Source organism: Chlamydotis macqueenii, chromosome 1 (assembly GCF_036417535.1).
Source record: "Chlamydotis macqueenii isolate bChlMac1 chromosome 1, bChlMac1.mat, whole genome shotgun sequence".
NCBI lineage: Eukaryota > Metazoa > Chordata > Aves > Otidiformes > Otididae > Chlamydotis > Chlamydotis macqueenii.
The window spans coordinates 16989590-17004740 of record NC_141556.1 but is presented as its reverse complement, the minus strand read 5'-3'; the positions used below and the strand labels follow the sequence as shown (position 1 = coordinate 17004740).

The following is a 15151-nucleotide window of genomic DNA, read 5'->3' as shown; positions in this document are numbered from 1 at the left end:
ATTGCAAGCCAAGAAAGAAATGAGTTTTTCTGAAATGTGACCAAAGATTTCAGGAGCCTGAAGTTAGTCAGGAGGAATCACTGATATACGATACTCCTGCCTTTCAGGTTGCTCATTTGAGTGCTCACCTGAGCCTAACAGCATCAGTTACTATTAGGCAGCTATTTTTTAAAAAGTCTTAGATAGAATATTTGCATTCTTCTGTAGGAGTGATTGGCTGATGCATTTCTTCAATCCCTTTTGCCTGTTTCAGGTTCACAGACAGCAATGGCTTTGGAAAGTTAAGAATTCAACTTTTTTGATTGCCCACTCTTAGAAACTCTGGGATCTGGTCTGCATTAGTGAGACTGGGGTGTTTTTTTCTTCACCACCCTCCTAGGACCTACTGACTCACCTTCTGGCAGCTCCCGTCTCCTTCTGACGTACAGAAGGGAGATAAAATTAGGGAAAAATAAGTTTCATCTTTATTGTAGTTTAATTCTTTTAAAAATTGAGATATTGCAGTGCTCTGAAGGTGTAGCAGCTGTACTCAACTCACTCTCGGCTGGCTGCTGTCATTGCTCTAGCCTTGGGCTGAGCACCACAGGTTTGCACCCTAACATCAGCTGTCACATGTTCTACACCTAAACTGCAGGTGACATCCCAGTGTTGGCAGTCTGTTTCCCCAGGCTCTCTGCCTCCACAGTGAGTAGCCTTCACACCTTTCTGATGGCCTTTTAAATGCAAGGGTCTCATAAAAGTGTACATAGATACACAGGCCACGCTTCAAAGTGACCAACCCTGAGAAAGAGATTGGTTTGCATCACTGTATCGCCAATGGCAGGGAGATGTTGTGCTTGGAAGCATGATCGCTTGCTTCTGTGGTGACAGGGGTGGTCAGGTCCCAGCTGGGTACACCAGGTGTGGCTACCAGCCCCTCCATGGAGACCCCCAGTCCCAGGCATGGGGAAGGGCTGGGGGGAGGAAGCAGGTCAGAGGGGGCTGATGGATGGGGATTTCTTTTTATCTAGCAGGAAAAGGTGCCTTCTGGCCCCAGGGAAGGGAGGGGAGTTGGGAGGAGGTGTGGGAAGGGAATGGTATTTGCAAGCACCAAAAGTCACGATGCGTGAGAAAAGGAAGAAGGTGGCTAATTGCCATGCCAGTCCAGTTCTCCCAGGAGCTGAGACAGAACACTTGCAAACAGAATTTCCAGCCTGCAGCAGGTGGGAAACCCACAAGGTTTGCGTCCTGGCTCTGCTCTCCAGACGCAGAGCGGACTTAAAAGTCTCAGCAATGGTCTAGAAAACCACTAGCAAAGAAGTTGAAAGTTGAGGTCATTGTGAAGGTCAGCAGGGTAGAGGAGGAAGGAGAGGGCTGACTTTTGCACGTGTGAACGGAAGGAGGAAATGATTGTGCTCAGCACTGATGTCCCGGTTCCTTCTCCATTGATGTGGTGCGGTGCAGCCTGATGAATCTGCGCTGGCACAGACAGCCAGAAGTCGAGTGCTGGATTCAAGTTGTAAGCAAGCTGGGGACACCTGTGTCTGGTGGCAAACCGATTTAAATTGCTGTCCGGGTTTCAAGAGCACGCTAAGCTTCAGTTGTACCACCATATGTCCCCACTAGCATTCGTGGTGGACTGAGTGTGACTGCAAAGGGGAGATCACAGCCTGCAATGGGGAAGAGGGGCTGCCCTTTGGGGCTGCTTGCACTTACCCCAGGGTGGGCTGGTTGGGTAGCTACATTTTAGAGAAGGGCACGTCAAGTTACATCTCTGGCCTGGCTAGCGGTAGTCCACTCATCACTAAAATCTTGTTTCTCACAAACAGGGAGCTTAAAGAGCTTACAGACAGTCCTTTCCTCCCTGTGCTCTCCCTCACACAACCTTTCCTCTTACAGAGACAGAGATACAAGGCAGAGATACTAGCATTTGGGATTTGGGGTTGTTTCCTCAAAAAAAAATGCAACTTCATATCAGCTTCATCTTCTGCAATGAAGTTGTCCCTCTACCTTTTTCTAAGCACTTGCCGTTTTAAGGTAACAAGTACACATTTGTACATACATGATCTCTCTTACTGCAAGAAAATCCAGAAGAATCAGCAGATATGGTAGCTTGGAGCAGAAGAGGAAGAAGACTTAACCCGTGTCATCTCACTGACCATCCACATGGGCTCAGTGCATGGCAAGATACAGGGTTGGATGCCAATTCGTGGTGGTTGTACACGGTCTCTAAGGCCTGCTTCCACTTGCAAAAAGCTGCCGTGAACTTCACCAGCATGCCTGTGAGTGAGGACATCAGGCAGGGGCTGACTGCAGATTCCACTACAAGGTGCCACACATGAGGTGCTGCAAATAGCACAGAGCTCCAACGGCTTAATTTGTGCTTCTAATCAGTGGGATCAACTAAGCCATGGTACTGTAGCTCCTGTTACCTGAGGTTAACTACTTTAAATGTCCAAAGGGTGAGTGTTCCCCTGTTGTCCATCAGCAAAGTGCTTTCCATTGAAGGCTGTCATCCATGTCTCCCTGTAGGAGCTGTGTTCATGCACGGTTAGAGAGGAGGGCAGCTCTTCAGCTGTCACTTTGAGATATTTAAGGCAGATGATTTAGGCAATTCCAACCAAGCTTTCTCCCTGTGAAAAGGCTGTGTAGCTGTGACAGCTGAATAATCTGTCCCTGGAGTATTTATAATTAATTAATATTTCCTATTGCCTCCCAGCCTTTTCTTCTGTGTTTAATCTGTTAATTAGAAGCAGGTAATCAAAGATATGTTGAAAACATCTGCAGCAAGTCTTGCTTATACTTCCTGCTGTGTCCACCTACTCATCAGCAGAACTGTATCGGTAGAGATCCTGAGCTCACCTTTCTAGGAATATCTCTCACCTGTGCAATGCCGTAGCAGTGGGGAGGTGCTGCCTTTGAGTGCAGCAGGCGTAGGTTGGGAATTTACAGCGTTGTCAGCTGCTTCATAGTAACTCCCGTAGACTGGGTCTTACTCCACAGTAGATTAAAAACAGCTCGGTGGAAGAGAGACTAGCTGCCTTGCACCGTCACCACAACACAGCATCGTTTCTCCTCTTAACCTTTGTCCTGAAGGATATCAACTGTTTATCTACTGTCTTTTGATTCACAGCAATGCCTTCTCCTCAGCGTTTCAGTGGTGAAAGTATTATCATTTGGAGTGACCTTGACATTACCATCTCAGTGCCCTGGTACATTGGGTTGATGTTCAGAACCCGGAAAGTCAATGGCATGTTAATGCAAGCCAATGCTGGGGCTGCATCCAAGATCAACATTCAGGTAAAAATGTCTTTGGTTAGAAAAGAATTAAGAAATTCTCCCCTGTCAGTGGATATGGCCACATGAACTACATAGCTTCATCCACCCAGCTAAATGCACATCAGTAAATACAAATGATTCCTTCAGCCTTTTACAAATATCAAAAGTTCGTTTTAAAATTCAGATTTGTTAGTTTAAGATTATTTTTTTAAACATAAGTAGTAGTGTGCATTAATATAGATGCAAAAAAAAATGTATCTCTTTATTGTTTTGGTGGTTTTTTGTCAGTAGGGTAAGTTAGAGTCTGAATGTCCAAAGCTGTACAAGGATTTATTGCAAGTGATTCCTTCTTTACTGCTTGGGCTTTTTTCCCTTTTGGGAAAATGTCTTCAGAAACATTATTATCTTGCCTTCTGTCCCCTTCCACATCAAATACAAATATGTAGCAAAAATAGGCATGATTTTTTTTTCCCAACAGATACTGAACAACTATGTGCAGCTTGAAGTGTACAGTGGCCTGAGCCAGGTTGCTAGTTTGAAGATGAGCCAGTCACGAGTCAGTGATGGGGAGTGGCATCATTTATTAATAGAGTTGAAGAGTGCTAAAGATGGTAAAGACATCAAGTACCTCGCTGTCATGTCCTTGGACTACGGGATGTACCAGGTAAGGCAGCATTGTAACTTTGCCACTAAGCACTACAGAAATGTTTTTAGGAGAAAATAGGATAAACCATTGTGGACAAATAGTAGGAGCCATATTCTGTGGTGATTTGTGCCCAATGAAGTTATATTAATTTATTCAGCCTAATGATGAGATCTCTTCTGAACAAGTCTGTAAAAAGCCACATTCAGATGTCTAGCTCCTCACTGTTTTGATAATTGTTCTGCAGTTTACTATCAGCTACTATTTGACTCCATCACTACAGAAAGCAGGCTGTCTGTGTCACAGAGGATTATAGTGCTTCTTATTGACTGTGATTTTCCTCAACAGAGCACTGTGCAGATTGGAAATCAACTACCTGGACTGAAAATGAAAAGCATCATTGTGGGAGGTGTTTCTGGAGACCAGGTTTCTGTTCAGCAGGGATTTAATGGCTGTATGCAGGTATGAAATGAAAAGTGTAGCGGCAAACTTTGAAATTTTAAGAAAATACCCATGTGAAAATCTGGGGTTTTCTTTTCCATCCTTAGATCTGGTCTCACAGGGGAATAGCATTTGAAAAAATATGGATGTGGCTCATCAGGTGATGTTTCTTTAAAATGTAGCCTTATGGATTAATGGAGGCAATGAAACACATAGTACAGTATTCTGAATGAAGTCTCTAAATTAAAAATTATTGTCTTTTGTCACCAGGGAGTAAGAATGGGAGAGACATCTACAAATATAGCTACACTCAACATGAAACAGGCTATCAAGATCAATGTGAAGGAGGGTTGTGAAGTGGATAACCCCTGTGATTCCAACCCGTGTCCCCAGCACAGCTACTGCAGCGATGACTGGGACAGCTACTCCTGCATCTGCGACCCAGGTAACCCAGTGACCATCTCGTACACTCATCCAGGAGCTGGATCACATCTTCATGCACTCATCAGAAGAGCAGCAGCAGTAGCAGCTGCAGGATGCTTGCAAAATGTTCATCTTCTGATTCTTCCTCTTCCAAACAGCATTATCATTCTCCGTCTTACTCTTGCACCCTTGAAACTGCTGTCATGGCCTAAGGATCATTTGTTGTAGGCAACATATCAACCAAACAGAGAGACCATCTCTGGTCCAAAGGGCTCTTTCTGTGCACCTCCTCTTTTTGTCCATTTTCTTTTTCTTTTTTTTTCTCTTCTTTTTCTTTCCCAGCCTTTTCTGCTGTTGGATTTCAGTCTCACACCCTGCATCCTAATCGAGATACTTTGAATGTTTTCTCTTTTTTGGTGCATGTAGCCAGCACATGCTGTCAGCACCCAGCACAGTCACCTCCCATACACGCAAGGAGAGAATACAAAACTATTTGTAACACATACCCTGAATATAAAACTGGGAACCAAAGGCACAAGGGTGCCTCAAGCCTGTTAACAGACTGTTGAAAAGAAGAGCCCACTATCTTTTTTTGCTGAGAGGGAAAAGAGTACCTTCTTTCTGACAGTATCTCAGGGGGAATCTCCTGGTTATTGAAGATGTGTTATTAGTGTATGAGCTTAAAATAGATGGTCTTTTGGAGACATGCAAATCGTAAATTACAGTGGTTGCTGTAATTTTATGGCCTTATCTCCCCAGGGTACTTTGGAAGAGACTGTGTTGATGTGTGTAACTTGAACCCATGTGAGCATGTCTCCACATGCGTGCACAAACCTAGCTCATCCCATGGCTACACCTGCGAATGTGGACAAAGCTACTATGGACAGTACTGCGAGAGCAAGTAGGAGAATTATTTTTGTTCTTGGTTTCTTGATCCTTCCAGGTACCTCTTCTCCTAAGCCAGCAGTCCTCCCACTTCCTTTTCTGCTTCAGGTAGCTTTCGTGCTCCAATTTGAGTGTTCATAGCAGATTATATTTGCAGGCTCCCTACCCTTTGCCATTCCTGAGCTCTCTTCCCAGAGACCAGCTGAACTTCCATATACTCAGGGGCCACTTTTCTTCAGCAGCAGCTCAGGGGCTAGACCAGTTGTGCTGTGTTACACAGCACTGCATCTGACCTGTACATCGTGGTGGGCTTGGCCTGAGTTCACTCTGCATCTCTCCTTCAGCTCCCCCAGCACACACACAAATTGATGTGCCAGTTAGCTGATAAAATGGCTTTGCAGTTTGGGTTCAGTCCCTTGGCTGGCAAAAAGCCATCTCTTCTGGACAGTCCAGGAGGCCTATGTCCTGTTGCTGTGTGGGGAAAACGTGCTGATTCCCTCGTCACCAGCTTCCCAGTCTCAGATAAGCATTCAGCAAACAACCTCCTCTTATATCAGAGGCGACACTTTGACTTACTGTAATACGGGCCATTCATGATGTGCAAATGAAGTGCATTTGTCTGCCCATTTAGGAATAGCTCATGTGATGTTTTCTTCCCTTTGAAAACCGCAAGCTTCTTCCTCCGCCTTTTGTTGTGTGAGCTTGCAAATGTTGGCCGTGCTGTTGCTGGATTCATCTTTCGTTCCTCTGGATTAGCGACATAGAGACGTTGTCCCTTGTCATTATCTGCTGACATCATGTCAAGTGCAGCATTGTGGTTTTTCGTATTATAAAGCATGGAAGTACAAACCTGGCAATTACCGTAAACAAAATTTGGCATGGTCTTTGAAACAGACAGCGAACAGCTTTTCTTTCCTAAAATGAGCAGCAGGGAGGGGATTCCTTGTGTTATGCTGATCACAGATTCAGCAGTGTCATCCTTCAGGCTGTTGCTTGATAAAGACTTCCAACTAGCAGAGACCCTGGTCGCTGCCCCGGCTCCTTCCCAGAGCTTTCCTTGCCAGCACTAGTGCTGGGGCATCTGTGGGACAAACCTGCTCAAAAGCTCACCTTGAAGAAACAGAACCAGTGGAAACGAGGGTTATCCTTCAGCAGGAGTGACATTTGCACCTGAGCTAGTGTCCCTGCAGGCTGGACAAGCACTGCTGCCCATGGCAAGGGTGGGACAGGAACCCACGGGGATGGAAGGTGGGATATAAAATATTGGGGAGCTGTACCCCGAGGCTGCTTGTGGTAGTAGGTGAACCAGGGCATGGGCTCACCACCACCTGCAGTGCCTGGGCTGTTGAAGTGCTAGCACAGCCCAACACAGCCTGTCCAGCCTGCCCCGGCCAGCGCTTTCCCCGACGGCAGACTGGGGCTGGTGGGACCAGGACCGTTTCCACTGGACAGTGTGGGCCCCATCACCCTCTGCCAAAGGAAGGAGCACTGTATTTTGTCGTACAGGTGTATACTCCTTGTGAAGAGGAGCTAGCCTTGAGAACATTTAGGGAGGCATTCCCTCTAGGGTTTTGTAGCACTGATAATCTGTATTTTCTTTTATTACAGTGTATGTGTATTTATATATGTATTGATTGTTGGCTGCTGCAGTGAAATATGTTACACTCTATAAGCTGGCTGAGTGCTGATTTGGCCCGAAGCTCTTTTTTTCCCACCTTTTAAGGGAAAGCTTGTCAGAACTTTCTTTCAATTTGATTTTCTTTTATAGGATTGACCTGCCTTGTCCCAGAGGCTGGTGGGGAAATCCCATCTGTGGCCCATGTAATTGTGAGACTAGTAAAGGGTTTGATTCCGATTGCAATAAGACCAATGGAGAATGCCGCTGCAAGGTAAGCAAAAGAAATCAGTCTTAAGTCAAAATTTCTTTAGTTTAAAAAGTAGCTATGCCACTAATAACTACAAGAAGTGAGTCTCTGAGACAAAGTACACACAGTTGTGCTTTGTATCATGTATATATGCGCACAGTGTAGTTAATCTTCACCTAAAACATTTTGCTGGCACCACCCTTCACAAAATCATACTGTGCAGCCCTTATCTTATTTGCATTTGGAAAGCAAAACGGAGAGGATGAAAGCCTGACTCTGATCTCTCTGAAGTGCAGCCTGGTTTATCGGGGGAGATCAGACCTGGGTGCAGAGGAGTGCCGATGGTGTTTTGTGTATCACAAGTGAGTAATAGCCGTGAAACAGCTGGGGCCAGCTGGGAGAAGCTCTGCCCTGTGCAATGGCCAGCAAGAGACTTAGCAACTGGAGAGAGGTAAATAATACGAGAGGCTAAATGCTTTCCTCAGTGACAGCTCTGTCGAGTTGAAGAGGAGTTTGCCCTGGACAGACAGGGACAGACGGAGGATGAGGGAGGGGAGGTGCCTCCTTCCTGAAGGTTTTACAAAGGACTTCTCACAAGAGGTTTTACAATAGGCTTGAATGACATCAGAAGAGCTGTGCCTGTGCAGACCGGCAGCAGCAAATCTTACCCACTACTCCTTTCCAAAATGCCAACAGGACACACAGCAACTGTTGTGTTAAATCAAGTCGGTAGGGTGCCAGCACCGTGCTCCTGTTTAACTGCATAACACCCCAGATCAAAAGCATTTACAGATGCAATTTGAATACGTGATCACTGGTTGTTCTCCGCCCTGTACATGAAACATAAATGGACAGTGCAAGAAGTTTCCTTACTGGCTTGTTCATTCCATACAAGAGTGGAATTGCAAAGCAGAGAAAACTGCAGATCCTCCAAGAATACATTTGCTGGGCACTGGCAGCAAGTACACAAGGAGTAACATGGACCCTCTGCCCCCACTGCAAATGATGGTCCAAGCCCCAAGTCTCTCTGGTGCAAGGCAGCCTAGCCATCCTCCCAGCGCTCAGCTCTGCCTCTCTGCATTGCCAGGACTAACACAGCACACTTTCCATAGCTATTATGTTTTCTGTTAATAGTAATATCATTATTATTATTCCGTACTTGGCAAAATTAGCCCTTTTATGATGCACGCGCTGCTAGAGCAGGATTTCAGAAACACAAGCAATTTGGAATATAAGTCATAGAATCGTAGAATAGTTAGGGTTGGAAGGGACGATTAAAAGTCGTCTAATCCAATCCCCCCTGCAAGGAGCAGGGACATCTGCAACTGGATCAGGTTGCTCAGAGCCCCGTCCAACCTGGCCTTGAATGTTTCCAGGGATGGGGCATCCACCACCTCTCTGGGCAAGCCGTGCCAATTTTCCACCACCCTCGTTGTAAAAAATTTTTTCCTGATGTCTAATCTGAATCTACCTCCTTCTATTTTAAAACCTCATCCTGTCACAACAGGCCTTGCTAAAGAGTTTCTCCCTGTCATTCCTGTAGGCCTCCTTTAGGTACTGGAAGGACACTATAAGGTCTCCCCAGAGCCTTCTCTTCTCCAGGCTGAACAGCCCCAGCTCTCTCAGCCTGTCCTCATAGGAGAGATGCTCCAGTCCTCTGATCATCTCTGTGGCCCTCCTCTGGACTCGCTCCAACAAGTCAAATACCTCATGTCTATAATTTTGGTTTTTTTGTAGGCAAATTACTACAGGCCCCAGAGCAGTGACACCTGCTACCCCTGCGACTGCTTCCCATCGGGCTCCCACACGCGTGCCTGCGACGTGGAGACGGGACAGTGTCCTTGCAAACCTGGTGTCATAGGGCGGCAGTGCAACCGCTGTGACAACCCGTTTGCTGAGGTTACCGTGAAGGGCTGTGAAGGTACCTCTTGTCCAGCAAGCGCTGCTGATCAGCTGGGCTGTAGTTGCAGGACCAGTTGCTAGCAGCGGGGAGATGGGGGATGCACAGCGGTGGGCACACAGCTGCATCCTGGGGCGCGCAGGGGCCCAAAGGGGTGACTCCAGCAGGGGCAATGGGAGCTGCAGCAGCCTAAACCTGAACCCCTCCACCTAAGTCTGTGCCAATATGACTCACAGGGGCTGGGGAAAAAGAAAAAAAGCTCATATTTCTTTGATTTTCATCAAATTGAAATATAACAAGCTTAGGGAGGGGAGAGCAAAACTCTAATCCCAATGTTACTTGAAACCTGAGTTCATCTGCCAGTTCGGCACTGTATTGCTGTTCTGCAGATGAAGAGGCAGACGAAAGCCCTCGCACCTTCTGCTCACAGAGGCTGTGCCACACACCCAGTGCCCTCTTCCTTTCTTCCCCATCTTGCCTGTCCTGCCTTTCCTCTCACCCACCCACCCTCTTCCTGTGATCAGCACAAAGCTACTGCAGCAGCCGTCTCGCCACGGCGTGTGGGTGAAACGAAGGGGAAACATTAAAGGAACAGGCAGAGATAGGCAGAGCCAAAATCCACAGCCCCATAATCATCCTGAGCTCTCCTCTGCCTGTAGCTGTCTGCCCACACTGCTGGATAAGGAGCAGCTGACAGGTTGCAGCTTGGAAGGTGCTGCAGAGGACAAGTATCCTGATGGGGCTTGGGAATTACAGGAAGGTCCTTTAGGCAGGTTGAAATATCTCCTTGTTGTGACTTTTATCTTGTCAGAAAAGAATGCATCATTTATTTTTCTGCTTTCAGTAATTTACAATGGCTGTCCCAAAGCTTTCGAGGCTGGTATTTGGTGGCCACAGACCAAGTTTGGCCAGCCAGCTGCTGTGCCATGTCCTAAGGGATCAGTGGGTAAGTTCTCTGGGTAGAACATTAACTACTTTATCTACATGCCTGTTTGAGGGGAAAAAAAAAAAGGAGGAAAAAAAATGTGTAAACAGGGAATGACATTAATTCGTTGGGTCTAGAGATCAGAGCCATTGCTCATGCATATCACAAGCAGAAAAGTTTAGCGAGCTGAAACTTAAGAACTTTTAAAGTCCATTTGGAATAGTAGCAATAAATAAATAAAAAAGTGCAGCAGATAAGCACATATAACAGAAATTCTGTATCTGTATTTTCAAAAAAGCACAGTCTAGTTTTCTGTTTATCAAGCAATTCTTACACATGTAAGGTTTAGTTTCTAGTGACTTGTACGTGTTCTTTAGCACTGCAGCTCCTCTGGGCAAAGATAAAAGGAGGAAAATCCTTTACATGATGATTGCTTTACTAGCGTTGTAGGCTAATAAAGCTAACAGTTACAACAGAATTTGTGTTTTTCCACTCAACATCTTTTCTCTAACCCATACGTCAGACAGCTGGAAAACACATTTTATGAAGTGCACGAGCTGTGTTGTTTTGTACAGCAAGCAAACAACAACCTGCTTTTTCACATGGGTCCCTGAAAATGTTCATCAGATTTTTGAAAATGGAGTTCACAACCTTTTCCAAAGGCTGTTCTAGGGGATATGAAACCTCTGTCTCATTTCTAGGGCTGGTAACTCTGCTGCGAGCACTCCTCAGGCTCAATGAGTTACAAATGATTATGTGACTTCCACTTGCTATGTGACAGATATTACTGGGGAGAGGTCAAGGTCTGTAGGTCTGCAGAAGATTTGTGGTCAACCAAGCTCCTGTTCTGAGGTTTTTAGGAGATAGAATTGTTTAATTTTTTTTAAGTAATGACTATTTACATTATTAAACAGTATAAAGTTGAATTAAAGTAAATTTTCTGCACTGTTCTTGTGGTTGACCTCAGTGTCTCTTGTAGCTAATAGGCTAGCAGGCAAGGGTACTTACAGGAATTGCATGTTTTAAGTGAATTTTACAGAAATTCAAAAAAGTAAGCTTTGTACTAATAAATATTCAGAGTAAGAACCTGAGGCTTAATTGTATTCACCTAATCATGGAAGAGAAATAATATTAGATATTGTTCAGTTAATTATAATTCTTATTTAGATATTAGTAATTAAATGGCTTAGACACATGCAGTGTGTTATGTGCAAGTTAACTAGCACAATGTAAATTTTGAGTTTGATAACTTGCAATTCACTGTGAGGGATCCACAGCTGAAAACCACAGTTTGAAATTATTTGACAAATAGTACAAAATAGTAGGCTAAATTAAACAGCAAGCTGCTGATAGACCATTCATAAGCGGCAAAAGGCAATTATACGTGTTGGCTGAAGTGTTTACTGCGTGCAGCGTGTGAAGGTGCTGGCATGTTTTGACATGAGGACAGCATTTATCCTGGGAATCTTCCTATATAGGCATAGAAATCTGAGCAGGGATATGTTTTCAGAAATATTTAGGAAGTGCACAGTCTTTCTCATATTTATAGTATAAATAAATTGCGGCATTCATTTGAGAATGTCAAGGCAGTGAGGCTGGGAGTGATTAGGCAGATTTTGAAGCTTGCCTAACTTTTCTCTAAAGCCTGGGGAAAACAATTCATGAGATTAGTAGTATTTAACTTTTCTCAGACAGGAATCCCGGTTTGGAAAGTGAAACATGTGCGTAGCTCTAAGAAACCTGAAAAAGTAGGAAATCTGAAATTTGGATAGGATAGGATATTTGACATCTATGAAGATTTACAAAGCACAATTCAGAGCATTATTTACCATTAACGCTTTGTTTCCTTCAGGAAATGCAGTTCGCCATTGTAACATTGAAAAGGGCTGGCTGCCTCCTGAGCTTTTCAACTGCACCACCAACACTTTTGTGGATCTAAAAATCATGGTAAGCTATGTTTTCTCATTTTTGCATTTATTTTACAAATGATCATCAGTTCAGACTCCATTTTGATATCCCTGCACTCCATCTTTTGACTGAGTCCTTTGAACCCCCTCGTTTCCCATCAGGACCCTTGTGCTCTTCTGGCTCTCAGTTTCATTTTCCATTGCATTGTCCTGTCCACCCCTTTCTGAAGACAAACACCATTTTGATCAAACAACTCCTTTGTGCCAAAAATCCCTAAATGGTGGTTGTCTTTGTGACTAGAATTAAAAAAAAAAAGATGCATCACTGAGTTTTTTTCTTCCTTCTTGTCTCTGATTCAGAATGAGAAGTTACACCACAATGAAACCAAGTTGGATGGAGACAAAACCATACGGATCGTGAGAGTGCTGCAGAATGCCACCAAGTACACACACAGCTTGTATGGCAATGACGTGAGGACAGCTTACCAGATGATGATCCGAGTCCTCCGATATGAGAGCCAGCAGCAAGGATTTGACTTGGCAGCCACAAGGGACGTGGAATTCAATGAAGTAAGCAAGATACCATATACTGTGCTGAGCCTTTACAGATCCCCATAAAAATTTTATGACAATGGATAATTAAATTTGCCCTTGACCAAAGCGGAGTGAATATCATGTAATTGCTTAATATGTTTCACGAATGAGTCAGTCTTCTCAGTTTAGAATGGGAAGTTGGTTATGCACGTGTGTGTGCAGACATAATACAACAACCAAAAGCAAAATTTCCCAAATGAAAAAATAATCCACTTGATCTGTTATTCCTGGATAAAATAGCTTTGTATACCATCTTCAATTTTGTTTGAAAACCTGCCTAATGTGAGCGTTTTCGTTTAAGTGTGCAGTTACTGACTCTGAAGGTTTCTTATAATTCAGTTTGGAAACACTTGAGTCATCTTTATTAAAGAGTTGATTCTTTGAAAGACACTCCATACTGTATTGCTATTTTAAGTGATACAGACACATACAAAAATGCATGCCAGAGGGCTTCTGCTAGTCAGAGCGTTCATGAAAGACCCAGTTATTACCAAAGACCTGGCCAGGTCTGGAGAACAAGCTGTAGCACCCTCCCTGTCTGGGGGAAACACATAGCTGTGGTGCAAAAATGTGAGATGCGGAGGAAGCTGGGAGTTTTCTGTTATCTGAAAATGCAAAGGTGGGATGACCCATATCAGGCTTATAGAGCTCTCCTCATTTCCATGTGTGCTGCAGGATACTGCTGTCCACACTGGCCAATATTATTTCCAAGATCCTAACCATGGCACAGCACAGTATCCAAGCTAAAACATCCTGCTGGGCCTGTGCTAGTAGAGCCCGGAGCTTGGGCACCAGCATAGGGGTGCTGGAACAACCCTCCGTGTGCTGAGACTGGCCTCTGTGCTGCCTAAAGGTGGTCTGACTCCCTTTGAAGGTTTGTTGCACCCAGCTCACTGCTCGCAGTACTCCAGGAGGACCAACCAGGTCAGGCAGACTTTGGGGTGAACTTGAAGACCCTGTACAAGGCCAAGCTGCACCAGGAAAGGGCGTCCCTGGGGAGGTGGAGGTGGGAGCAGGAGGAAATGTGACTGAGAAAATTCCTCAATGTCTTGCGCTGTACAGTCAACAAGAGAGCAGAGAACTTCTGAAACATTTAACGTTTTAGATGCACCAGATCTTAAGAGATTCCAATTTTCCTTTTCTAAAGAGACAGTGTGTGGACAAACTTGTACCTGCAGGCTGTGGAGTGATTGAATTCCCCCATTCAGATCTTGAAAAGAAACTTCATTTTTAGCATATTTTGTTAAGTGAAAATAAGAACAATAAGCAAAAAAAAAATATTTGGAAACCTCTGCTTTAATTTATTATTCTCTGCATTTGGCACTGAAACTCGTACAGATGATGTTTTCAAGAACTCCCTAAATATTTTTAGAATAGGTCAGGAATTTGAAAACTAGTCAGTAAAGCTCATGAGAAAAAGGAGGCAACATTCTAGGCTGAGGGAGCACAAGGGGAGAAGGAATTTATTTTTTTTCTTAGTCTCAGGTAGAAGCCTGAAAAATAGATAATAAAAACCCCATAAATAACGTTCACAAGCACTGAAGAGGCCTGGTACCATGTACAGCATGTGTCTCCTGCGTTCCTGGGGAACCATGTAGTGCTTCTCACCCTAGATAAAAGTAGTCATACTGGCAGCCTCTTTTATCTCAGATACAAGTTTGCAACATCAGATAATACTTAGAGAATATAGCATCTTCCCCGACTCCTTCTAAATGAAGCCTAAATATTTGCCTTGGCTATTTTAGAGCTTAAGGTGATTAATTCCTGCCACCATTTATGCAAGTTTTACTTTAGTTAGGAATTCGGTTTTGACACAACGATGTAGTTCATATGTACACCAAGATTAAAAAAATTTCCTAGCAGCTTTCCTGTTTAAGCCATTTAAAGCTCTCTTTTTGGATCTTCCTCCATTCAGCCTGAGGGTCGCTTCACACATTCTTGTAAGAAAGGGCAGAAGGGGCAGATCCTCAGCGAGAACTTTGTTTCTAACACAATTTGTAAGCAACATAAAAATGAGAGGAGAACAACATGATTTAAGTTTTCTTATGTATTTTCAAGTTCGTATATGCAAGTTAATATTTGCTCTTGTCATTCTTCACCATCTAAGTTGTACTTGTTGTCCAAGAATCAACAAAGTAAAAAAAAATGAAAATTAAAGAGAAAGCAATATTGCTATCTGTAGCTTTCTTTTGATTTTTAACATATCGCTTTCTTTTGATTTCTCTGGGGGAGTTCTTCAATGTACACACCAAACATTCTGGTTTTCTTGTCTCTCATCTGTCTGAGACAAAGGAAATATGGTTAGGTTTT

The 15151-nt window shown here is 44.1% G+C and overlaps 1 protein-coding gene across 1 annotated transcript in view; it reads left to right on the top strand.

Moving 5' to 3' along the window:
* The window catches only part of CELSR1 (cadherin EGF LAG seven-pass G-type receptor 1), a 173213-nt gene that overhangs the window by 126482 nt on the left and 31580 nt on the right, over nucleotides 1-15151 (top strand). The window contains exons 9-18 of the mRNA XM_086746818.1: nucleotides 3113-3279; nucleotides 3737-3922; nucleotides 4250-4363; nucleotides 4613-4787; nucleotides 5525-5666; nucleotides 7419-7539; nucleotides 9253-9436; nucleotides 10260-10361; nucleotides 12193-12287; nucleotides 12608-12817. Of these exons, the coding sequence (XP_086602944.1) occupies nucleotides 3113-3279; nucleotides 3737-3922; nucleotides 4250-4363; nucleotides 4613-4787; nucleotides 5525-5666; nucleotides 7419-7539; nucleotides 9253-9436; nucleotides 10260-10361; nucleotides 12193-12287; nucleotides 12608-12817 (1496 nt within the window). The remainder of the gene's footprint in view (nucleotides 1-3112; nucleotides 3280-3736; nucleotides 3923-4249; nucleotides 4364-4612; nucleotides 4788-5524; nucleotides 5667-7418; nucleotides 7540-9252; nucleotides 9437-10259; nucleotides 10362-12192; nucleotides 12288-12607; nucleotides 12818-15151) is intronic.